At 34.9% G+C, this 20,345-nt stretch overlaps 1 protein-coding gene across 1 annotated transcript in view; it reads right to left on the bottom strand.

Annotated features, from left to right (window-relative positions):
* Window positions 1-20,345, bottom strand: part of SerT (Serotonin transporter) — a 159,830-nt gene that overhangs the window by 46,842 nt on the left and 92,643 nt on the right. Inside the window, exon 4 of the mRNA XM_081771026.1 lies at window positions 12,474-12,608. Coding sequence (XP_081627152.1) covers window positions 12,474-12,608 — 135 coding nt within the window. The remainder of the gene's footprint in view (window positions 1-12,473; window positions 12,609-20,345) is intronic.

Raw genomic sequence — 20,345 nt, forward strand, 5'->3', positions numbered from 1 at the left:
GTTCTAGATTATTCAGTAAAACTGTTTAAAGATAAAACTTCAAACACTGAAACCAAAAGTCTTCACATTTTCATTCTTGAAGTGTTTATATTAATATAATAAATGCATATTATATATTACATATAGGTTGTCTAAAGGTATTGACATATTAGGTTGTCTAAAAAGTATTGAGCCTTTTTTTCACGAGAGTGTTAGTGTGCCAAATCTCACTTTATATGAGTCATAAGGAGTAAGACTTAACGTCATTTGACAGCTGACAGTTGATGCTAGTAGAACGGCAAGAAACGTCGAAATTCTTCTAATCAGAGTTTCTTTCGGAAAAAAATTCCGGGGAGGCACACTTAGCATTCCGAGGGGGCACTGCTGGTACTATCCTATTTATTATTATATACAAGACGTATTATTTCGGTCTCCTCCGGTGGGGCGCTCTCAGAGCTCCGGGGGGCACTCTTAGAGCTCCGGGGGGCAATGTTCCCCCAAAATCCGGTCTGGAAGAAACACTGATTGTAAGGTATTGCCCTGTAAAGATCAGTAAGCTTTTAAAAAGAATTGCACTACACTTTTTAATTTTATTTAGCTAAAGACGCAAATGCTGCAAAGATTCGTGATGAAATTTTTGCTATTTATGGGCAAGGTGCTTTATTTTTTATTTTTTAAATCAACAGCCAAAATATGGTTCAGTCGCTTTCTTTCTAGAAATTCCGATGTTCAAGAGGTTCCTCGCAATGGACGACCAATCACGGCAAAAGTGGATGATATTCTGCCAAAAATTGAGGAAAATAGGCATGTAAGCAGCCATGACATCGCTAATGACCTAAATATCCGTCACCAAAGAGAATTAAACCATTTGGAGATATCTGGCCACAAAACGACGCTTGACGTTTCGAGGCCACATAATCTGATTCAGAGAAAACATTTACTCGATTGAATTTCTATCTGAGAACATCTCTACTGAAACACAACGAATTCGAGCTATTTTTGGGGGCGCGGTGTGTAACATACCATCCTTCTGGATCTGGGAAGAAGAAGAATGGATGGTTACATGAAGGAAAATTGTATATGGAGCGATATATTTTATATTTAAACTAATAATGTTAATAATAGTCAGTATTTAAAACGACTTTATTCACTTTGTAAAAAGTCTTCTTTTTAGAAAAAGAGGAGAAAGAAAAAGTATGTAAAAATGTTTGAAAGAAATAATGTTAGGAGGAATCGACTTAGTAATGCTATGCTATGACAACTTGAGGGAAAAAAAGGTGTTTGCGCGTGTTTGTTCGGTGGGTGTGGCTTGTTCCTCCGATTCTACCTGGCTCGGTGACTCAAGGACCCGTTATCTTGTTCCCTGAGTTACCCCAGAGAGGATGGAGTTGTTTGGTGGTTGCGTGTTCTTGGCTTGCTTGTGTGTTAAGTAGGACATGTTCTTGAGTGCATATACGTGGGCAAATCTAAGTTCCGTGCCGGAAAAGCTTTTGCTATTATATATTCTTTGCGAGTTAAGTGAAGTAAAGTATCACGATTTGTGGAATAAGTTCACAGTGTTACAGGAAAAAGTTGGCAAAGAAATAGGCTGTTTTTGTGTCTGTGAAGTTACAGAGTCAGAGAGGGAAAGTGTGCATGCAAAAGTGAACCCTCATTTCCCTCTATCAGTCGTAGTTAGTGAGTGAAGTTACAGTGCGTTTTGTGCCTGTCATTAATCTCTGTAACAACGTGATAGCATAATTTCTGGCACAGAGCAAAGAATTGCGTACGTGACTAGTCGACAGTTAGTCAAAGAGGCCAAATACCAAATGAGAGGAAAGAAGACAGTAGGTAAACCATTGAGTTTTTCCGATACTTGGTGAGTTAATACTATTATTTTTACCTATAGAAATTGTGTTCGTTAAAAGTGTGGATAGTGAGGTCGTCCGTAGTTTGTTTCCAAAGGGTTTAAAACTCGTGGACCTTTGCTTTCCAATAGTAGTTATTTTCCTCCCAGAAATTGTGGCGATTATTCTTTCTACTTTGACCTTAATCGTTGAAATAAGATTTAAACCACCTGCGGATCCGATATTTCGTTTAAATTAAGTATTTTCTTTTTCAGCTGTTTAGCCATATGTTAAAAGGAGAGCGTGTTTTAGATATTTTTTCTCGAAAGTTGTCATAAGTTTGAAAGTAGAGATTTTGATTCAGAAGTAAATTTGACTGCTATTATTTGGATGAATTAACTAATTAAGATCTGAAACTATTGTCAGAATTATATTTAGAAATATTTTTCATGTTTGAAAGAATTTATCAATGAGTAGTTGATGTTCGTAAAAGTCGACAGGAGATTCGTAACTGTTAAAGTCAAGTTTTGATGAGAATAGTAATTATTGATTGTAGATACTATTTGAAATATAATTGAAATTGAATTTAAAGAAGATTAGAATCAGCTAGTAAAGTTAAAATTGAAATTTCTGAGATTTAATCAAATTTAATCGATAGATAATTATTGTTAGGATAGTTGTATATTGCACTTTTCATCCGAGTGTATATGCGCTATTCAAACGATTTAGTGCATATACACCACCTTCCATTGGCAATAAAGTTGTTATCTTTAAAATTGAAACACTGTTGTACATGTTCATTAAGTTTATGTTTGATATGTTTCCTTTTCCAAAATAGAAATATTGGATCTGCAATTCCAGCTAATACTAGTTAAGTTGATTACGCGATACTGCTCGACTCTCCTCTCCCAAGCCCTCTCTGCCAGGCTTTGTGATCTGAGACCATATTGACAGTTTGTTTAATTTTTTTTTTAAAACTCTCAATGTGGATTCGATTAGGCGAGGCTAGGTGGAAGGGGGCGTTACAATTTCTTCAGGGAACAAGATCTTCATTTTAAGATAACCATCTCTAGATCGTTAAGAGAGTAAGTTTATGTTTGTGTTATACTTAGGATATCTTATACATTTTCATTCCACTAAGAGTTACAAAGTAAAAAGAATAGGAATATTATTGAAGTAGAATATCCTAAATTATATTTTGGTAATTTATCTTTGCCATTAGTACTCTTGGTAAAAACTTAGTTGAATTTTCAGATTCCTCCAACGTTCTCATTCTACTTGAATTTAATATTGAATTTAAAGATAATATTGTAAATGTATTGGAGTATTAACTGCTTTAAATTGAATTTGTTAGTAGGTTTTCACATTTTTAAATAATTAGTTGATACTTTCCTCCAACATTCCCATTCTACAAAAAATTGTAATTTTGCAAGAACTTTGATAAATGGAATGGTAGTTAAGAATATTTATTTGGAATTGAATTCTGAAAAGAATTTGCCCTATTAAAGAGAGATAGTCTTTTCCTCCTACATTCTAATTCCACCAAAATAATTTCTTTTGCATTTTTGTAAAATTTATGAATGTCGATAAATCATTGGATGATTATTGAGAATAACTTTCGATTTTGTGAGGTTAAATGTTAAATTTCTTATTTTTCTCCAAAATTATCATTCTACTTAGAGTTGATAATAGTATCTAACCTATATAAATTGAATGAAATTGAATTCTAAATTGTTTATGAATATAAATTCTAACGTTTTGAGGATTAATTTTCCTAATATTGATAAAAATATATCGCCACTCCGTTTGTGTTGTTTGAACTTGAGGATCATTAATTGGTCGAACACTATTGTAGTTTATGAATAATATCAGATCTCTTCCAAGGTTTCGTATCAATTTTTAGTTTATGTTCCTAGTGGTATTAGTAATTTAGTATCTGTATATGACTATTTATAAGTATTGTTTATATATTGTGCTGTTTGCTTTGTTTATTTTTGTAATATGGAGAACATTCAAAGCGAACGTGATTACGTAAGCATAGACATGCCAGACTCCGAATTTGTTACTATTGATGCAACTGGTCATCCGAGTTTAAATTCTAATTTCGGCTCTTTGAGTATGAGTTTAACGCCGCCGATGCTTAATAATTCAGGTGTTAGGTTTTTTCCTACTCCAGATAGGAATAATTTGAATTTTTCAGTAAATAGTTCAGCGGGGACTTACGGTTTTAGTAGGATAGCTAATCCTCCTAGCTTGAATATGTCTAGACCAGAACATAGGGTTACATTTAATGAACCGCCTATAAGAAGAGAGATGGGGTCTTCTCCTCCTAATTTAAATTCTTCCAATGAAAATAGATTTCGAACTAGATACCTAGACTTGGGTAATTACTATAGTAGAGTTTCCAATATTCTCAGTTCGACTCCTAGAGTGGGAGTAAATAATATGCATGCTGGCAATTCTAATTTTGTTCCAAGTAATAGAAATCTAGAGGGTAGAAATATTGATAGGGGAGTGCAATCTTATGTAAATTTAGATGATCATCATTTAGAAGCTAATTATGAACATAAATTAATGTTGAAGTATACCCATTCTAGGTCTTTAAGTTATTTGGAGAATAGATTTTTGAATATTAAAAACGTGAATGGTAATGATAGCTTGCAAATCTTTGAATTATTGTTCAAAATTGGAGAAATTGTAATGGAGAGCAGCTATTCATTTAACATGATACTATCAGTTTTAATTCCGAAATGTAATGGGATTGTTCTAAGAATAGTTACTTCGGTATTGAATGATCATTTAGATTGGAATGTGTTTAAGAATAACTTACTATCTAGATTTATTACTCCAACAAATGTTCATTCATTAGTGAGTGACAGAATTTATAGAAAGCAGAAATTATCAGAACTCATGAATGAATTTGTGAAATCAGTAACTATATCAATGAATGTACTAGGATTAAACATGGAAGAATGTGAATTAGTTAGAATAATATTAATGGGAATGAACCCAAACCAAAGGAATAGGATGCTAGGAAATTATTTTCCTAATAGCCGTTTAGAACTACTAGACATAGCCGAAAGATTTATAATGAGTACTCGAGAACAAATTGAGTATAATAGAGCAATGGGATTCAAATGTAAAAATCAAATGGTTCTTTCTAATAATAAGTTGAAAGTCAGTGACCATAATCAGAAATATAAGAATTTTTCAAATAATAATGTAAAATCGAATCGAATGAATGAAAATTCCGAGGTTTCGATACCTTCAGGATTCTCGAGATGTAATAACAATAGAGATCGTTCAGAAGTTATGGGGAAGACAGTAAACCAGAAAATTCCTTCGGAGTTGGACGGATTAGTAGCGACTTTCGTTATTGGCAAGATTAATAATATATTAACTAGTGTCTGTGTAGACGGAGGTTCTAGTTTTAATATTGTTACTAGATCGTTAGTTCGTCGCAGTGGTGCCGAACAACATATACGTACTGTGGAAGAAAAAACGGTGAATGCCCCTTCGGGTTTACATTTCTCCACGGGAGAAGAGATTACGTTGAACGTTAACTTATCCGGATATTTCCAAGTGGTGAATTTTCGAGTTGTGGAACAGCTACCATGTGAGTGTTTGTTAGGAATGCCTTTCCTTAGATTTACATCTGCTGTTTTGGACTATGACAACCATATTTTAGTTTTGAACGGAGGAAGAAAGAGAGTCCGTTTAACATTTCAGAAGAACGTGTTTAAAAGTGGATTCAGATCTGTAGATCCTTAAGACCAGCGACGAATTATAAGAATACCAGCGGGAAAGAAAGTAATAAATCAGAGTTCACCGAGTGTTTCTTCGATTTTTATTAGAGCGGATTACAATTCTTCGGGATATTGTGATAGGGGAATTCAATGTGAACTTGAACTGAATAACTTAGAAGATCAATTACTTACCATTGAAGTTCCTAATTCATCACAATTAATTGAGATGAAGAATTGGATTGAGTGCGATCTGTTGAGGGCTTCCAACACCAAGGGAACTCCAGCAAATACAGTTAGTGATGCATCGAGATCTCCTAGCGTGAATGGTGAAGAATTGGAACTAGGAAGATTTCCAACCACCCATACAGAGGAAACACCTGGTAGAACAACATGTGTCGACATGGCTATGATCTCGACTGATGTTAATGGTAGAGATTTAGTTCAAACTCAGCAAGATGAAAAGGAAGATCAAAAAGCCATGAAGAAGAACAATGAAGTTGATGGAAGAAGTGAAGAAATGGATCAATCTTCGGGTTGTTTGAAAAAGAAGATTCCTTCAAAGAAGTCAAGAAAGAGGAGGATTAAGAAGAAGAAGAGTACAGATCTGGTGAAAAGGGACGAGAGTCAGGAATCCAAGGTTAATGAATCCAATATTGAAATTCCTTCTGCTTCGAAGGTACGGACTGGACATCATCACAGTTCATCTGAAGCATCAGATGTGGATATTGAACAGGCAGAAAACTTCCATAAACTTGTCAATGGAAATAAAAAGCATATCAATAAAGATTCTCACCAGGGGGAAACCAAATGTAAACGATCTCCACAGGTGAAAAACCCATTGAACACACAGGGGGAAAAATCAGATGAAGAAAACTGGAAGTATCGCAATCAGGATGTTAATTCATTCATAGATTCGATTAATAAAGATTATGCAGATGTTATCACTGAACGAGTTGGATGCATCAAAGACTTCACCGGTCATATTTATTTATTAGAAGACAAACCATTTAAACAAAATCCATTTCCAATCCCTAAAGGAAACGAAAAGATTTTTGATGAACAGATTCGAGAGTTGGTTGAACAGGGTATATTAGAGGAAGTAGACCATTCCAACTACGCTAGCAGTTGCGTCCTTGTTAAGAACAAAAATAATACATTTAGAATTGTCGGAAATTACGTTAAGGCTAATTCTTTAATAGTTAATGATCCTTTTCCTGCTCCAAACTTGGAGGAATGTCTGACAGGGTTGTCGGGGAAGATGCTGTATTCACGCATTGACTTACGGCGTGCGTACAATCAGATTAAACTAGACGATAACTCAAGGGACATTACTACAATAGTAACTCCAAAGGGTTTATATCGTTATACACGAGTGCCAGTTGGAATTAAAACTGGGAGTAACCTATTAACTCGTGTTATGAAAAAACTGTTAGGAGACTTGGAAAAAGATGGCGTAAAATCGTATTTCGACGATGTATTGATATTTTCAGATACTGTAAAGGAACATAAGGAAACAATTAGAAAAGTTTTCGATATATTTAGGAAATATAATGTAACGGTCTCACCTGATAAGTGTTTGTTTTTCTATAATAAGATTAATTATCTAGGTTATGTGGTATCAGGGGACCAAATGGAGATTGATCCGAAACGGGTATCAGCAATCAAAAATATTCCTCCACCAAGGAATCGTAGAGGTCTGATGAAAATTCTCGGGTTGTTTAGTTATTATTCTAAGAACGCGCCCGAAATGCAAGAACTCATGGGACCTTTAAGTGAACTCAAGTCTGTCAATAGAAAATTTGAATGGAATCTAGAACATCAAAAGATTCTTGACAGCTTGAAGAATTTATTGGTGGAGAATGTTGTGTTAAAAACTCCTGACCTCAATAAACGTTTTATAGTAAACGTGGATGGCTCAGGAAAGAGTATTGCTGGGTTTTTGCAGTAGGAGAACAGCAAGGGGGAGTACCAACCCGTAGCGTTCTTCAGTAAGAAACTGTCGGAAGTTGACAAACACCGCAGCATTTATGAAATCGAGTTCATTAGCTTAGTAAAAACGATTGCTCGATTCCGGCATTACTTGGTAAAGGAATTCGAAGTATTAACGGACAATAGGGCTTTGACTTGGATTCTCAGCAATTCAAAGAGATTAATGAAGTACGGACCATTAGTAGAGACCCTTTGTTAATTTAATTTTCAAATAAAGCACGTTAGATCTTCCGAGAATTTAGTAGCAGACACATTGACAAGGGTTTACGATCCCTTTGAATTCCGCATTATAGATGGGCCTATGGGATTAGCTGCCTTTAATGAGAATCTAAGGTTAGCCCATATGTGGAGACTTCCTTTGATAAAAGAACCGATCGATGAGCTGCAGAGAGAAGACTCTGAATTAAGAGATATTATTGAGAAGATCGAAAAGGGTGAGTCAGTTTCAGGCTATATCCTGAATAAGAGAATATTAATGAAAAAGACGAACTCGGTAAACAACCCTTACAAGATAGTTATTCCCAAGAATCTAAGACATGTGCTAATCGAGTACTATCATAATCATAAACTAGTTGGCGGCCATTCTGGCATTTATCGGACTTTGAAGAAGCTATATAAGAGATTAACTTGGAAAAATATGAAGCAAGAAGTAACGGAGTTTGTTCGATGCTGTCATCGATGTCAGTTGACAAAGGAGGAAAATAAAAAGAAAATGGGACACCTAATCTCTGAATACAATAAGAGAATAGGATCACATTGGATGATTGACATCATAGGAATTTTACCCGCCTCTAAAGGCTTTAAGTATATACTCATTGGAGTTGATAACGCTAGTAGGTTTGTGGTGTTGGAGAAGCTAAGAACTTTAACTTCTGCATCAATAACCGAAAAGCTAATGTATATGTTTAGTAGGTTGGAATTTCCTGAGGCAATATCTACTGACAATGCTTCAGTGTTTGTATCTGAGCATTTCAGAAAATTTATGTTTGGACTTGGCATAAATCATATAAAGCTTAGTCCATATCATCCAGAAGGAAACATTTCTGAGCGTTTTATAAAGACATTGAAGGCGTCAATTCGAGCTTATTTTTCAGATAAGCAAAACCTTTGGTCTAATCTTATTCCCGATTTGCAATATACGTTAAATATAAGTGAGCATTCTGGCTTAAAGATGTCTCGGATCGAGATATTTTACGGACGTCCTACCAACACACCTTTGGAGAACCGATGGAACATCACAGAGTCAGATATTGGGGGTAAATCAACCCAAGAGCTCTGGCTAAATGCCATGCAGAATATGGAGAAATCGTGGAGTAAAAGAAAGAAGTTAATGGCTCAGAGAAAAAGGGAAGTATCCTTTGGAATAGGAGATAAGGTTCTTATTCGATCCCATGTAAAATCATCTCTTAAAGACAAAATAGCAAAGTCTCTTAGTGACAAATGGCTCGGTCCATTTGTAGTCCGTCGTTTCCTGACCCCAAGTACAGTATTAGTATCGGGTGAAGACAATAGTTTAAATTCTTTCCGTAGAAGTCATATCTCGGAACTAAAAGTATATAGAGAACCTAGAGTATTGAATTAAAAATAGAGATGGAAGAGAAATGAAATTAATTCATTTTGGTAAGGAAATATTGAATATTTACAACTATTAGTCATAAATTTTATTATTGTTATTTGATCTTGTATATTTGTGTATAGCTTTGTTATTGCTTATCTATTAATTTATTTGCATTTATTTACCATGGCCATGGAGTTAAGAAAATTTTTGATGATACAAAATGCACCTAGAGATCTCTAAACTTTCTAAATAGATTGTAAATAGTAATCTGTTGATTTAAATTTTAAATTAATGATTTGCATTTAAAGAATTGTTTATAGGTATTTAATTTATTATATTTGTAAATATGTTGTTGGACTAATAGTTTGTTTTTCTATTTTGTAGATTTCCTGCAAAAAATAGCTTTGTATATTTTTTTATTCAAGGTGTGGCGGATGTAACATACCATCCTTCTGGATCTGGGAAGAAGAAGAATGGATGGTTACATGAAGGAAAATTGTATATGGAGCGATATATTTTATATTTAAACTAATAATGTTAATAATAGTCAGTATTTAAAACGACTTTATTCACTTTGTAAAAAGTCTTCTTTTTAGAAAAAGAGGAGAAAGAAAAAGTATGTAAAAATGTTTGAAAGAAATAATGTTAGGAGGAATCGACTTAGTAATGCTATGCTATGACAACTTGAGGGAAAAAAGGTGTTTGCGCGTGTTTGTTCGGTGGGCGTGGCTTGTCCCTCCGATTCTACCTGGCTCGGTGACTCAAGGACCCGTTATCTTGTTCCCTGAGTTACCCCAGAGAGGATGGAGTTGTTTGGTGGTTGCGTGTTCTTGGCTTGCTTGTGTGTTAAGTAGGACATGTTCTTGAGTGCATATACGTGGGCAAATCTAAGTTCCGTGCCGGAAAAGCTTTTGCTATTATATATTCTTTGCGAGTTAAGTGAAGTAAAGTATCACGATTTGTGGAATAAGTTCACAGTGTTACAGGAAAAAGTTGGCAAAGAAATAGGCTGTTTTTGTGTCTGTGAAGTTACAGAGTCAGAGAGGGAAAGTGTGCATGCAAAAGTGAACCCTCATTTCCCTCTATCAGTCGTAGTTAGTGAGTGAAGTTACAGTGCGTTTTGTGCCTGTCATTAATCTCTGTAACAACGTGATAGCATAATTTCTGGCACAGAGCAAAGAATTGCGTACGTGACTAGTCGACAGTTAGTCAAAGAGGCCAAATACCAAATGAGAGGAAAGAAGACAGTAGGTAAACCATTGAGTTTTTCCGATACTTGGTGAGTTAATACTATTATTTTTACCTATAGAAATTGTGTTCGTTAAAAGTGTGGATAGTGAGGTCGTCCGTAGTTTGTTTCCAAAGGGTTTAAAACTCGTGGACCTTTGCTTTCCAATAGTAGTTATTTTCCTCCCAGAAATTGTGGCGATTATTCTTTCTACTTTGACCTTAATCGTTGAAATAAGATTTAAACCACCTGCGGATCCGATATTTCGTTTAAATTAAGTATTTTCTTTTTCAGCTGTTTAGCCATATGTTAAAAGGAGAGCGTGTTTTAGATATTTTTTCTCGAAAGTTGTCATAAGTTTGAAAGTAGAGATTTTGATTCAGAAGTAAATTTGACTGCTATTATTTGGATGAATTAACTAATTAAGATCTGAAACTATTGTCAGAATTATATTTAGAAATATTTTTCATGTTTGAAAGAATTTATCAATGAGTAGTTGATGTTCGTAAAAGTCGACAGGAGATTCGTAACTGTTAAAGTCAAGTTTTGATGAGAATAGTAGTTATTGATTGTAGATACTATTTGAAATATAATTGAAATTGAATTTAAAGAAGATTAGAATCAGCTAGTAAAGTTAAAATTGAAATTTCTGAGATTTAATCAAATTTAATCGATAGATAATTATTGTTAGGATAGTTGTATATTGCACTTTTCATCCGAGTGTATATGCGCTATTCAAACGATTTAGTGCATATACACCACCTTCCATTGGCAATAAAGTTGTTATCTTTAAAATTGAAACACTGTTGTACATGTTCATTAAGTTTATGTTTGATATGTTTCCTTTTCCAAAATAGAAATATTGGATCTGCAATTCCAGCTAATACTAGTTAAGTTGATTACGCGATACTGCTCGACTCTCCTCTCCCAAGCCCTCTCTGCCAGGCTTTGTGATCTGAGACCATATTGACAGTTTGTTTAATTTTTTTTTTAAACTCTCAATGTGGATTCGATTAGGCGAGGCTGGGTGGAAGGGGCGTTACAGGTGGCTCAGTGGTACAGCGTTCACCTCCGTTGCTTGGGGTCCCTGGTTCGATTCCAGCTCGCGCCGTGTGGACTTTGTGGTGGACAAACACCGTGTTCGTGGGTTCTCTCGGGGTTCTCCAGTTTCCTTCCACTTTCTTCATTCCACCCTTTCACTCATCTCTCATCATCACCGTCTCCTTTATCCTAATCGGCATAACAGTGGGAAGTAAAACTTAAAGATTTCATTTCATTTTCGATCTATTTTTGAATCAGTTGATAACGACCAATGAAAAGTGGACAATCTACTTCAACAATGTGCGATAAAGATCGTGATAGAAACGAAGACACGCTACAGAGTCTGTGTCAAATCCCACACTGACGGTCATGAAGATTATGAGAGATTTTAATGCATCCACCGTATACACCGGACCTGACACAATCAGATTATTGTTTGTTTTGGTCTCTTTAAAAGTTTCTAAATGATGTTAAGTTTGAAAAGAGTTCTGTGAAAATCACGTTCACAATTTTTCTGTTCAGAAACCACAGAAGCTCTATAGCGACGGACTTTGGTGTTACTGTGAAAATAGTAGAAGGTTATCGAAGAAAAATGGTACTTTTCATAATGTTATTTACAATAAGAATAAATGTGTTATTTCATAATGTTATTTTTCCAATAACAATAATTGTGTTATTTCATTATGTTATTTTTCCAATAACAATAATTAGAGCTCCTCCGTGGTTAAGCGGTTAGTGTACGGGCCTGTGGCGTGGGAGATCCGGGTTCGATTCCCGCCGGGAGCTCATGTGGTTCGGATTCCACGTTAATCAGTAGGTCCATGTCTCATATAGCCTCGTTGCTGAAAGGGACGCTAAACTAAAATCAACTCAACCAATAACAATAATTGTGTTCTTTCATAATATTATTTTCCAATAACAGTAAATATATTCTCAATTTTGATCTCTAAAGTCAAACCAACCAGATATAATACTTCTGGCTTTTTGAACAACCAGATATAATACTTCTGTAATTCGCATATTACAGTTGCTTTACAAAATTAATTTGTTTCCTTCTAAGAGAAATTAGGCTGGAATATAGTTATTGTTATTCATTTACAACCTACCTTGTAGTTCTTTAGTTTATGAAATTCTGGAGTGAGATAATATCGAATACCATCTTCAGCGCCATCTAACGTCACCCCTCGTACCAGGAGAATGAAAAGAACAACGTATGGGGCGGTAGCTGTGATCCAAACAGCCTGGAAAAAAGGAAAAGACGAAAATAAATTAATGATAAAAAAATAATGATTATTCATTGATTCTTTGATTTATTTACCTTGTTGGTGTCACATGATTTCCAAGTTGTGTTGTGTTTGTGTAAAAATACTCTTGTAAACATGTGAGTTTCGTTGAAGCTACGGTAGAATTCCAAACTATGCAAATTCAAACTTCCGGCTGGAATAGAGAAATAATGAGAGATGAAACCTGTTAAGGTTGGTTTAAATGGACAAGTTTCGCCGATAGATGTCACTGCAGTTTTCGTATCTCTCTCTCATGTATGTTTTACCTTTCACGAAAACTCACGATTTCTCTTACAAATTTCAAGCTACAGACTTCAAATCTTTAGAGAAGAAACTTCATAACCTATCGAAGGCAACAATCCGTGCCGATTTTTTTATTTTGAATTTTCTTCATTGTTGAAACAGTATATTGTTAAAGATTTGGTAATTCAGTTTCAACAATTAAGCCATTTTTAACAATGAAGAAAACACTTAATAAAAAATAGGCACGGATTTCTGCCTTCGATAGCTTATGAAGTTTCTTCTCTAAACATTTGAAGTAGGTAGCTTGAAATTTGTAAGAGAAATCGCAAATTTTCGTGAAAGATAAAAAAAAACATAAGGGAGATACGAAGACTGTAGCGACACCTATCGGCAAAACTTGTCCCTTTAAACCAACCTTAAATAATAAAATTCTACCACTTTTGATCCTAGTAAAGAGATGCAGCAGAAATTTTTTTAAAACGGTGAATCGATTGCAAACAGACATTTGCTGCTATTTGTTGGCCGTTTTTGTTCTATGACGATCAAAGTTGAAACAGGAAACAAACGATTTATACCGCTCTCGGTTTGAACAAACGATTAATAGAAGAGAAAAAAAAATATTCTTTGGACGCTGAATCTATTTCGAGAAATAGCATCACCATATCTATTCAGGCTACCACTCAGAAATTTATGTTGGGGGATCCACCACTAGTAGCCACTATGTCTAGGTAATATTGAACTAGTATTATTCTATACTCGATAAAACGATAAGTAATTTTAAAGTACTGCCATCTATATAGAGATGTAGTTTAAGACCACATTTTTAAGGTACATCAACCATTTCTCTTCTAGAGCAACTATAGTTATCTTAAGAAACTGTGGAAATATGTATCGAAAGTTTGAGGGTTCTGGACCTGGTGTACCACCCCCGTGGATGCCCCCCTGTAATCCATTACAGTTTTTCCTAAGCGAATATCAATAATGATATGGAAAGTAGAAGTAAAGTTTTACCTCTTTCGATTTTAGTAGTGTTATGGGTGGAGATGGAATCTTTTCTTGAAATGTTGAATGGATTTCAAAGAAATCTTTCTCGCTATTTGTTATCTTTTTGGTTCTATGGCGATCAAAGTTAAAACCTGAAGTGCTTCCAGTTTCGGTAGTGTGATTGGTGGGTGGTTATTGTATGTTTCCTTGAGACGTTGAATAGATTAAAATAGATGCTTGTGGCTATATATGACCATTTTTGTTGTTTGGCAATCAACGTTGAAAGCGGAAGTACTAGTTTTTTTTTTTTTTTTTTTTAAAGAAAAGCATTTTCGGTTTTAGTAGGGTAATACGGGAGGAAATTGCATCTTTTCTCAACACTATGATTAAAGGACGTATTCTGGGGGTAAGGTATTTAAAACAATGTATGCCAAAAGAACAGTATAAATAATACCTTTCATAAAAAGGATACTTTAAAATATCAAGGACCAATATTAACAGACGAAAACCACATATACGAAGAAATTAAATTTCGACTATAGACAGGGAATTCGTGTTATTATTTAGTTCAAAATCTCTTGTCGTCACGAATTCTGTCGAGGAATTTGAAGATTAAAATATATAAAACGATAATTATGCCTGTTGTTATGTATGGTTGTGAAACATGGTCGCTTACTCGGAAGGAAGAACATAGACTGAGAGTATTTGAGAACAAAATCGTGAGACTAGTATTCGGAGCTGAAGGGAACGGGAATGGTGGAAACTCCATAACGAGGAAGACATAATTTATACCGTTTACCAAACATTGTTAGTCATTAATTCTAGGAGGGTAAGGTGGGCAGGTCATATAGCCAGTATGCAAGAAAGTAGGAACGCTTTCAAAATTTGTAACTGGAAGACCAATTGGACAAAACGACCATCAGGAAAACCTAGGTGCATATATATATATATATATATATATATATATATGTGTGTGTGTGTGTGTGTATGTGTGTGTGTGAGTGTGTGTGTAAAGAATTTCAAGCAAACTTGTTACACGCATGACTTGCAATGTGCAAGACATGCTATTGGGGTAAGACACCTCTAGCACCTCTATGGGGATGGGAAGGGGAGACGTGTAAAAATAATCGAAATCGATCGATATTAGTGTCGAATTCATAGTCTTCCGGTAGCTAAGCTGGTTAGAAACAGTTCCTATGGCATGTTGCCAAGTTTAGTGGAGTGTGTTAGACGCTCCTAACACTCCCTAGGTTGGAGTGGGAATGTGGTGACATGTACAAATCATGGAAAACGACTGATGTTAGTATCGGATTCATAGTTTTTACGTAACTAAGCTGAATAGTGACACTACCCGATGCCGTTTTAGTTCTGGCCCCAACAGGAAGGAGCGTGAGAAAGAACGAAAAATAAAATAACCAAACTGACTGAGATAAGTGTCGAATCCTTGACTTTTGGGATCAGCTGGCCCAGGAATCGACATATGTTATTTATTTCATTGGTTTCTTCATTTCCAAACTAAATGCACCGTATTTCTCTCGTGTATGTCAGTTATCTGAGAATCGACACAGACGACAAGCATTGCTCTTCTTTATTTCTTTTACCAATTTACTTTCAAATATTTTGCGTATACTTTATTCTCTCTGTGCAAGGAAAGAGTATTTCAGGTAGTACTGTACACACCAAACGCATTTTAAGATATTCGCTAAAGAATCAATATCGTTATGAAGTGACTCCAGTAGTAATTTCTATATTTTGATTATATTTTTCATCGAATAATTCCTTAACTCTAGTACTTAACGGAGAGTCTCGCACGAATTCATATATCAACAATTTACCGTTTATAAACAGTATAACAATATTCCTGCAAATCTTCCATACAAAATGGTTTTAGAGGTGGAATCCTGACATAAGTGGAACCAGGGCTGGCCCTAGGAAATTTGCCGCCCAGTGCAATGACATTATTCGCCACCCCCTCTTTTTCCAGAAAGAACAAATCTTAAAAGCTGCGATTTTAAGTATACTAATCTATCATGAACAACAAAAGGGATAGAAATACACTCGCACTCAAAAAGGCCTAAATACTACAAGTATAATCACGTTGTGTCTATTTTTCTCCTTTCTTTAACCCTATCCCCTCGAATGCGGCGAGAGCCCCAACTTTCGAAATTTTCCTTTCTGCTCGTATGTCGGGGCTACCCCGCACTAATTTTGACGCTTTAATTACTCGCATTTCGACAGAGCCCCGCTTGTATGATTTAGTCGACAACATTTGCTATCTTTTGGCCGTCTATTCAACTCCTTACTCGGCCGTTCCTTAATCGACAATTGCTGCCAGTTTTATGCGTAAATCGGTGAAATGGTGGAGAAAGTAATTTTTCTGGCTATTAGAGGTAGCAATTGTAAATAGTTTCTTATTATTCAACACGCAGAGACAACTGAATCAAAATCCGAGAGTTTCCCATATTGACTACAGAAAAAAGTTGATCACTCAGCTGGTAGGCAATATCCGAAATACAAAACGCAAGCGAGGGAGGCCGTCGTCTACAGATACGGAAGAAAGACTGAAGGGTGCATTTTATATATTCCAACCAGAGAGCAATTCCAAAGACTGTGCAGTGTGCAGTGATAGAAAAGTAAAAGATGGGAGGAGAGATACTGTGTACTTTGTAATACGTGCTCCAGAAAACCTGGATTGCATCCAGGTGAATGTTTCGAAAAATATCACACACAGCGCAAATATAGGTAACAGATATGTAAAAGGGCAGTTTATGCTTAATTTCTGATGTATTTTTAAATAAAACAAAGGTATTGTCTGTAATGTGATTGTTTATTTGTATTGAAATGGTAGTAAGCAGAAATCACTAAAATTATCTCAAAATAAATCCGAATAGTACAGCTTGCTGTGTCAAAACAATTTCGAGGGGAAAGGGTTAAATAATAATCTATTGTGTTAATGAAAGATAAAGAAAACACACCCGCATTGGTAATCCTTTTTATAGAATTCAATATCAACCTTCAATCGCAATATACATATCACTTTGCAATTCCAGTGCAATTAGCCCTTTTATCTTTGTTTCTTGATTTTCTTCTACATCTGTTAAAAAATTAAAACAAGAAAGTTGTTTTCACCTTCAATGATGAGGAATTTGTTTGTGACAAAGACAAGACTAGTTTTCATTTCAAAACTGTGATAACTAGCTGAATGGAACAGGTGTTCGCTACTGTTCGAGAATAGAGTTCTTGTATTTGATAACAATCAAGCAGTAGCAATATTACAACCCACCGTCCTTCCAGAAGCCCGTCCTGGATCCGCTCCTGCAATCATGCAATTCATGCTGGGATTTCTTTGACATTTGCTTTTGCTCTGTCCGTGTGTCCTTAAGCTAATGCGACCTAAACATGATTTATGAATGTAGTATTCAGATAGAAGGTCAGCTAGTAAAATTAGCTACCATCATCATGAAATCTATTTCCAACAAGAAATATTTATTTTAAATAATATAGTTATGACAAATTTTTCGCCCCTCAAAACTTGCCACTCGCCCGTGGAAATGCACGTGTTGCACAATGGTAGAGGGGGCCTGAGTGGAACTTTTCCGTGGTTGTGGATGTATGTCTTTATCAGTAAGCTTTCTGAAATGTATCATAAATACGCTCTCTTGTAATGGAATAAAATTGGTGCAGACAGTTTACAATGTGAAATTAACCTTAATAGTGACGACGACAGTTTTATCATTTCTTTTTACTTAAACCACATTTATTGTTGTCTTAAGAAATTCAGTTGTCCTCTTATAACCTTTACAAAAGTAAATGTGAAAAAGAATAGCAAAACTTAGAATCATCCAGTTTCAATGTTCATACATACATTCATATATCATCTTGAACCCTTCTTTTTTAAAAATCAATTCCGAAAAGAAGGAAGCCAGACCAGAATCTATTGTTTTAGCGGCAACAGAAACCGTTAAAGTTCATGGCTACAGTCGTTTATTTTCTTTTAAGAAACGCACTCAAATAAATGCTTGTCGAGATCAGGAGAAAACAAGAAACAAAACACAAACGAAAAGCGATAATTCTCACCAATGTTCTCTACGAAAAGAATGAAGTTTTCTTTTCTTCTTTTTTTTCCCCCGTTTGAGGAAAGAACAACCTAGCTTGCCAGCTACCAAAGCTAAGTTCAGAAAGCTACACTTGACTATCGGCAAGTTCGCTGCTGTGCACTCTGGGTAATTGGCCGCTGACAGACAAACGAGCATCGAGGCAGGTTTTTAGCTATACTGATGAGAAGCTCATCAGACACGGGAGGTTGAAACTCGCATCAGCAAATACTGGAAAGCCAGCAACAAACGGGGTCTGCCACCCCATTTTCGACGAAGAAAGGCATTAAACTGATTTCGTCGGAAACGATGTGTGAAAATAGCGGGTGAGAAAGCAAAGAGAAAGATAAAAAAAAGAAAGAGAATACATTGAAAGAAGCAAAAGTGGGGCAACAAGTAGAAAAGGGGAAGGTTGAAGGAAACATGTAAAAATCGGCGCAGAGTAATTTTAGGTAAGTGCTTTTTCAATCATTTAAAATTTTAACAAAACAATAATTTTATAACGCCATACAATTCAACGCTCTTTTTTTTTAAAAAAAATAAAAGAAATCAAAAACAACGTGATCACAATATTACCAGATTACCCAAAGTAAATTCATGTTTTGTTTCACAACATTCAAAGTCAATTCACTTGCTACACAAACTACTGTAAGTATAATAGCGTCCCTCACATTTCATTTTTCTTTTAACGGATGCCGTCACACTTAGTAGATTTAAAAAAAAGTAAAATTTCCATTTCACTGTTCTTTCTTTTTCCTGAAAAATAGTCTGTTATTTCTTAATACTTATCAGGAAATAAATTGCCTCTTTCTCAGGAAATTACTTGAATCTTAGTTCCTTGTTAGGAAATAAATTGAATCTTAGCTCCTTGTGAGAAAACAAATCGAACATTAGCTCTTTATCAGGGAATAAATTAAATCTTAGTTTCTTGTCAAGAAATAAATTGAATCTTAGCTCCTTGTCAGGAAATAAATTGAATCTTAGCTCTTTGTTAAGAAATAAATTGAATCTTAGCTCCTTGTCAGGAAATAAATTGAATCTTAGCTCTTTGTTAAGAAATAAATTGAATCTTAGCTCCTTGTCAGGAAATAAATTGAACACTAGCTCCTTATCACAGAATACATTAAATCTTAGCTCCTTGTTAGGAAACAAATGGAACATTAGCTCTTTATCAAGGAATAAATTACATATGAGCTCTTTGTCAGGAAATAAATTGAATCTTAGCTTCTTCTAGGAAACAAATTGAACGGTGTCGCGACAGTTGCGACATGGAATAATTGTGTGATCAGCTGAAAGTATATCAAAATATTTCTTATTGATATTCCATAATTTAAAATAGTAATAATAGTTATTATTATTATTATTATTATTATTATTATTATTATTATTATTATTATTATTATTATTATTATTATTATTATTATTATTATATAAACATAGCAACATTAGTGGTAAAATACCAGTTTCTTTCACACTTTTCTTAAGCTTGAGACTGGCAAAATAGTGTTATCCCCGAGCTAATCCGCAACTATTTCGATATGTTTAAAATCAGTGTTAATTTTCACTTAGTGGTCTTTTCATAAACACTTATTTATCTAATATTGTTAATATAGACCATATAGGAACAATGAGGTATCAGCATGATATATGTCGTCAGTTTCACAGGTTGTGCATTAATTCAGGTTTTGAATATGAGCCAAATCTCTCACAGGTATTTTCTGAGATCGCTAAAAACATCATACTTCTGAACGATTCTTTCATTCCTCTAATCCATCTGTATATTTCGTTTCTTTCTTTTGATCCCTCCACTTGAGGCAGGAAATCAAGACTTGAACTTTTGGATGGAGTCTACCAAATAATGGATTTAGTTTATTGTCCCAGCCTCCTACAATACTATTAGATCTGTGTCTCCGCTGAGAGCAAGTTTATTATCCACAAAAGAATCTTCCAGCCACTAATGTAGACATGATCAAAGATTTTTGTAACGCATCATTAGCAGAAGCTTCATCGTAGTTGAATATCCAGCCATTATCCACATATTGTGGTTTCGAAAAACTATAGCTACACACACATTGGAATTGCCACTCATATTTCATCATCACTATTATATTGACAGACGAGGCGTTATTTCGGTATCTTTCTCCATATGCACTTCTTCATATGAAGAAAACAACCATTCATATACATTACTTGAAACGTTTCTCCTAATGACAATATGGCGTCTGTTTCGAAGTCCGCATTGAGTATTTAAGGATTTACGCACAACTTACTATAGCATAAGCAATAGTTATACCGGTATATCAGCTTGTCATTGAATCTTTAGGTGAGTAATGTTTCCACTCAAAGCTTTTAGCTTCGATATTAAATATTAATC

This window comes from Thermobia domestica, chromosome 9 (assembly GCF_964235325.1).
Source record: "Thermobia domestica chromosome 9, izTheDome1.hap1.1, whole genome shotgun sequence".
NCBI lineage: Eukaryota > Metazoa > Arthropoda > Insecta > Zygentoma > Lepismatidae > Thermobia > Thermobia domestica.